The following is a 6,585-nucleotide window of genomic DNA, read 5'->3' on the forward strand; positions in this document are numbered from 1 at the left end:
CATACAAACAATACTCCATTCTTAAATCCTGGTAACGCATAAATCCCGCCGCAGCGTGGCAAGCGAGGGTACTACTAACACTATCACCACCTGTACCACCACTACACATGGCCACCCACCATGGCCGTGCATCGCGACCCGTGTGACACCGTCATTCAAAGGGACCAACAACGTGCGCCTTCCCTTTCCTGCCCGATATTTATCCACCGCGATATGTGCACGCACCGCATTGTTGTTCCGAAGCACGATGGTTCAACGTTTTGCCTGCAACAACAACTACAGCAATCGCTCGATAACAGCTCTAGCCACTCGTTTCCGTTTGAGACGCCTGTAGACGCGTGCGGGGAAGGCCACTAGACAGTCCTCGTTCAAGATTGGTATTAGGCACAACACGGGGTCGAAGGTGCCTCCCCGCCACTGCACGCAAACCCTGAAACCGAGCGACCGCGCGCCCTCTCGATCATACGGTGCTTTCGATGCAAGAAATGGTTAGTACAATATTGCCTAGAAGCCCCACAGCGCTATCCAGCCGGGCGTCAGCTACGAACTAACGCGTTGGGCCCTTTAAACAAACCAGGCGTTCGCATGGCCTACGATATGATAAGATCTTCTAGAACAGCCTCTAAACCTGCTGCTGCTCATAACAAAATCTACTTATACAGCGCCTTGGCCACGCTCTCGTTCTCGACCTTGGGCGGCACATAACACGACGCATCTTCCACCGCAGACGCCACCGGCGGCGTCGAGCCCCAGCACACCGCACCTTTAACGTCCTCCGGCCGCAGCAGCAGCAACGGCACAGCACCAAAGTCGCCGCAGACGCCCTTCCCACCCCACCGCTGCTTACCCTCCTTGCCCTTCTTTGGCGGCACGTACACCCACCCTCGGGACGACAACGCCATGCTCCGCCGCAACGCCATCCAGCTCGCTACGAAACCCACCAACATTGCCAACGTGCCCGCAGATAACACCAGCATCGTCACCAGACCCCAGTTAACAGTACCGTCGGGCAACATGAATCGAACATTCAAGTCGTTGACCACCTCCAGCGCCGGCTGTTCCTGCGGCTGCCATTGCTGCTCCGCGAGCAGCGTCGCGGATGTTTGCGAGTCCTGCGTGTAGGGGCCCAGGGCGAAGAGCATCCCCGAGTAGCTGAAGGTATCTTCATCATTGCTGCTGCTGCTGCTGCCGCTGTACGGCTCACTGGAAATTAGGAAAATGGTGCCAGTGGTGGACTCCATGCTGCTGCCAAGGTCCGCAGGGGACTCGGTGGCGGGTCGAACCTCCAACGCGAAGTTGCCCATGTGGGCCAAGAGCACCAGCTCCGCAATGCTTGCGAGTGCGGCGAGCGCATCGGGTGCGTCAACACTGCTGCTGTACATAGTGCCGTACAAGCTGCCGTACTCGCTGGTTGCCAGGTCGTCGTTGTCCTCCGTGTAATAGGTGAAGTACTCGTAGGCCTGCTCCAAGTAGTCAGCCCATTCATCCACGTCCGCGTCCTGCTGCTGCTCCTTGGAAAGCAGAAGGTCAACAAAGGCCATGGCCTGCGACGGCACAGAGCGCAAAAAAAGAAACAAATTTGCGCGGTGTGGACATAAGAAAAAAGATATGGAAGGATACATACACGAAATCGCAGCAGCACCAGACATTCTGGAGAACAGGAGGATTACCTATTTCGAAGGCGGTTGGCACCCCCATACTTTCCCCAGGAGGCCCCAGTACGATCCAGGATATAGTGGCGCTCTTCCTAATCCGCGGCCTTTTACCTTCACCTCTCAGACCGTCACCTCACATCTGCCCCCCTCTCCAACAGCCAGGAGGACAACAAGTGGCAACACATTACCACACCACCAATCACCGACACAAAAAATATTTACGGCGCCATTACCTTGATATCTGCAACACCTTGATATCTGCAACACAGCCACAATCCCAGTGGCTAATCGTCAAGCATCCTTACCTGGTAATAGTCCCCGTACACGTCGTACTCGTACCCAAAGTACAGGTCATCATCGCCGCCAAGGTCGTAGTAGGCAGGCCGGCCCTCATCTGGGTCATCTGTCTCGACCAAGCGGTATGCGTTATATCCGAGATCCGCTGCCCCGGAGGCCAACGCCGCCTCCCCTGCCTCCGCCTTCGCCACAACAGCCGTGTCAACCGCAGCAGAGCCCGGAGCACCGTCCCCCACTTGCGAGGCAGCTGCCGCGGACCCCTCCGACAGCGAGGAACCCAAAGAGGATGCCTGTGTGGTCGCCGCCTGCACCGCAGCAGCTACCTTCACCGCGGAGCCGCTGGCATCCCCCTCAGTGGCAGCTGCGTCTAGAGGGGTGCTACCCTGCTGCTCCTGTGCGCCATCCTCGACATCGTCGCCGCTAAACACCCGCGCGTAAGCGCTATCCAGCAGCTTCAACACGCGGCCCTCCAGACCATACCGCTCTCGCAGCGATAAGCCCTGCATCAGCTGGCTGCTCCTCCCCTCCCCTTTTGCTGCCATCAGATCCTGCCATCGTCCCCACACGCCCTCCTCCGCCTCATCATCGTCATCATCATCATCATCATCATCATCATCATCATCATCGACGTCGTCATCGTCGCCGTCGAGATCGTCCATGTCAGCATCCTCCTCGTACTCGTAGTCGTACTCATATCCGTACACATAGTCGTACTCGAACTCCTGACCTTCAGCATCGCGTTCTACATATTGGTTGATCCACTCAGAAGCTGCCCAATCTTGCGCATCCTCGTACAGCGCAAGGTCGTCCCAAGAGACGCTTTCAGGCCAGAGGGGGTTGGCCTGGTCACGGAGAATCCGAGAACCAGCTACCGCAGCGACCCCCGCCGCGCCTGCATCACTGCTGCTGCTGCTGCTGCTGCCGGTACTGCTTTCATCGCCGTACGAGCTTGAAGCGCCACGAAGGAGCGAGTCGGCGGCCATGTACGCAGAGCGACTAGAGACCCTGCCAGCCACGTAATCCTCAATGTACTCCTCACCATCGCCCGCAGCAGCTGCAGTGCTGCCATCACTGCTTCTGCTACTGCCAGCTACTGAAATGTCCCCGGGGAGCGCCCGCGCGTCGGAGTCCTGCGTGTGAGTATGTGCGCACGCGTCTTAGGAAGGGACACATCTCACGTCGAAATATGCAGATGCGTGTCCGCGCTTTAATGCTGTGGGCCAGCGTTTGTCTATGCGTAAGGCGGACAATCGGCACATCATGCGTGACCCATTGGTTCGTCTTAAGAATTCATGCCCGAAAGCCCTAAGAACCGTCAAATCACAGAGATCTTTCTCGCGCTGGACTGTACTAGCCAGGTCTACCCCCAGCCAAGCCGCAAACCCACCGGGGCCAACGACTTCAACTTCCTGTTATTGAGGTCATGTAATATGACGGCGCATATGACCCATCAAGGTCCCAAGCCGCCTCTAGAACCGAGTTACCTGCCCCGTTCAGCGCCTTCCGCCAAGGCGGACGATAGCACATCCCACCTGCTGCGCCGCCTTAGTCAGGAGTGCGGCACGCATCCGAGCGCAGCCCACTTGGCGGAGTTGTTGCGCTTGCGTGCTTGAGCTAACATCATCATTTCCAGCTAGACCTTCGTTGAGGTGCTGCAGAATGGCCTGCTCCAGTGCTGCAAACGCGTTCAGCTGATGCTGGACCCTACGCCCAGAGAGCATAACCGGTCTAACATCCTCACCTTGTTGCTTCACAATCGTAATAAGAATTAACAGTTGAATGTCTTGTCACCCAGTTTAAAAACAGCTAGACCCATAAATCTATAATAACTTGGACGATAGCCACACGACCATAGTCCGGGGTGGGGTATAGCCGGTCGCGCGAAGACAAAAACGCACACGCTGACAGCCCTGACAAATATACAACAGGGTTAATGTAACAAAAGCCATTTCGCACCATGAATGTGGAGATATCCAACCCGAAACCACCGTAGGTCTAGACTCGACGTGAAACTCCCAACCAGCGCTTTCTGAGCCGGGAACGATCTCCGACGCTGCCAGAGAAGCTTCCTACAGTCAGACAGAAGATGGTTAAGTATACCATGTTTCGAGGAATAAGTATTTCGGCTGCTGCTGTCCCTCCGGAAGAACATTGCTTACGTGTTGCTCAACTAAAAGCCTTCCCTGCCCTTGAGATAATAGGTTGCACAGGACCAGCGCTGTACACAATGGAGCCCATGGATAGGGGAGCAAGCGCTCCTTGCGCGCCATAAGCAGCTGCAATTTACACTTATCAGTCTTCGTAACTCGGGAGATATGGCCAGATGTATTACTCAATAAGCTCTAGCTTCCTACCCCTGTTGCCACTGTAATGTTGCAGGAATGCAACGTTTGGCGCAATGGCCTGCTGACGTGGCCACCCTGGAGCTTCACGAACCTGACCGAAAGTTTTCAAAGATACAAATCGTACCTAACTTCTACCAACATATTTGAAAAGAAAATCCATATCTACTTGGCGGTAGATAGCTTTGTGCGGCGTTGTTGGGCACGACCTGGTTCGTAACCTTCAGGTAGGCGACCGCCAACTGCAAGCAGCCATTCTCAAAGTACTGTCTCCTTTCCAAGGTTTTCTTTCGGAATGGAGGAAATGAAGAGACTCAATCCCTTACCTATTCCACCGGCTTAAGCCACACCGAGGGCGAACTCCACATTCGCCTTGCGAAGCTCCTCACAACGCCTGTGGCTGCGGCGCCCGGTGCCCCACTTTCCTCCCAGACGGCTTACGTTATATGGGACATGTAGGGCCTGACTCGTAGCACATGCTGTCGTGCATACGCATACAAATGGCCTACATATTGCCGTATATGTCGAATATCTTCCTGGCGCCTGACTAGGCACTTGGGGCTGCTGTCTGCATGTTCCTTCGCGTCCCCAGCTCACCCTCCTGCCGGCGGCCATTTTACAAAGGCAGATGTACAAGCAGATGTGTATATTTGTACGAATGGCCAACAACCGTGTATGTAAATGTGTAAGTATGTATGTTGGCCAACATACCCGTGCACATGCACATGCATACCTGTGCATGTACGTGCATCTATGTAACCTTTTTACCATGGTGCAGGCTTTATGCATCTCCGCATCGTGCGCCACCTGCCGGCCCCGTAACATCGGACGACGGTCTTGCATGCGCCCCTATCCGCCGCAGCTGCACAGCCGTCCTGACCTGCGTATCTGCTTTTGACACGTATGCCTGTCTATGTGTGTCGGGCCACGTACGGCTACGTATGTGTCTCAGCAGCGCAGCAGCGGTAGCATGCGGGAGCACGTTGCTGCCAAACCGCAGCTGGCAGTGGAAATAACCAGATACGGATATAGTAATGGCGCGCCGTAGCAACACACGTAACAGAGGCAAAACCCTACCCAGCAGTACCATTAAGCCCAGGGCTGCCACGATCGCCTGTCAGGGTGCCTGACAGTAGATTATCTTTGCTTGCGCCGCGCGTACGCTTTAACCAGACACCGCCCAGATTGCAGTGGTCGCGGTATAGCAGTCACCCACAAACGGAACTGGGCGGCAGAACCATATGATATCATGAACGAGAACATAATTCGCCGGACCCACAAACAATGGGCACATTTCCACCAGAATTGGCTGCACTCCTCAACAAACGTCCATAAATCAGACGACCAACACGGCCACACAATCAATCACATCCGCCATGAACTCCTCAAATGCGAGCCGACCATATAAATCCAGCTGCGCCAATAAATCTTGAACTACAGGACAAAGTCCGAACCGACATTGATTGATTGTCGAGATCATATTCTCGACGATCTATAAGTGTGAACCCCACCGTATATAAGGGCGTATATATAGACCCCGTCAACCAATATTGAGAGATCTCCATAACACAGTTGAAAGTTCTCGTAAGTTGTTTTACCGCTTGACTGTCTCTCAACTCTTTTTACGCAATGCCAGCATGCTCAGAGCGGCAGATTCTTGTGTAACATTAGCCATGTACGCCCACGTGGGTCGTGTACACAGGCGGGCCGATAGGATGCATCTTTAAAAGGGGGAACACGGGAGAACACGCGTCGAGATGGCCACTCGCTTATAAGCACAGCGAACTCATCCCACCCCAGGCGCATGTGCCCAGCACAGCCGTGCAGAACACCATGCCAAAAGAGTAGCCAGGAACCACAGCAACCGAACCTATACAAAGAAGGCACTACCCTAAGGCATGGAATGCCGGAGTTTGAAGCAGCACGCAGCGGCTGCCAAGCCGGCACCTGAAAACAGGTGGTGTGATCATATCCTGTCCGATGCCGTAAAGAGCCAAACGTATTTCGGCGGAGGCTTCCCGACGGGACGTACACCCGACAGTGCTGCACACATTACACCCGTCCCCACTCTCCGGGCAGACCCAGGTCCACCGGCACAATCACCAGCTGCGCCTGCTACGGGACGCTGCGCGCCTGCTTACAGGCACTCGTAGAGCTAGGCGAAACGGCAGGCTGATTTGAACGGAGGGTTTGTCTGCCCGCTTCCATCATCTTGCTCCTGTAGCTTATCAGGACCTCTCCGCCTGGGTATATATAGCCTCGCGTACTTGAGCGGGTGACGCAGTCTACCG

The 6,585-nt window shown here is 55.1% G+C and overlaps 1 protein-coding gene across 1 annotated transcript; it reads right to left on the bottom strand.

The window, feature by feature from the left end:
- Nucleotides 1–566: 566 nt before the first annotated feature.
- On the bottom strand, nucleotides 567–4,909 carry VOLCADRAFT_106234 (uncharacterized protein; the record flags this gene model as incomplete). Its single annotated transcript, XM_002954090.1, has 5 exons — nucleotides 567–1,544; nucleotides 1,961–3,082; nucleotides 3,485–3,656; nucleotides 3,909–4,021; nucleotides 4,892–4,909. 5 exons carry the CDS (start codon nucleotides 4,907–4,909, stop codon nucleotides 651–653), a joined length of 2,319 nt encoding a protein of 772 aa, XP_002954136.1. The 3' UTR covers nucleotides 567–650.
- Between the last annotated feature and the right edge of the window lie 1,676 nt (nucleotides 4,910–6,585).

The sequence above is a fragment of the Volvox carteri genome (assembly GCF_000143455.1).
Source record: "Volvox carteri f. nagariensis unplaced genomic scaffold VOLCAscaffold_40, whole genome shotgun sequence".
Lineage (NCBI taxonomy): Eukaryota > Viridiplantae > Chlorophyta > Chlorophyceae > Chlamydomonadales > Volvocaceae > Volvox > Volvox carteri.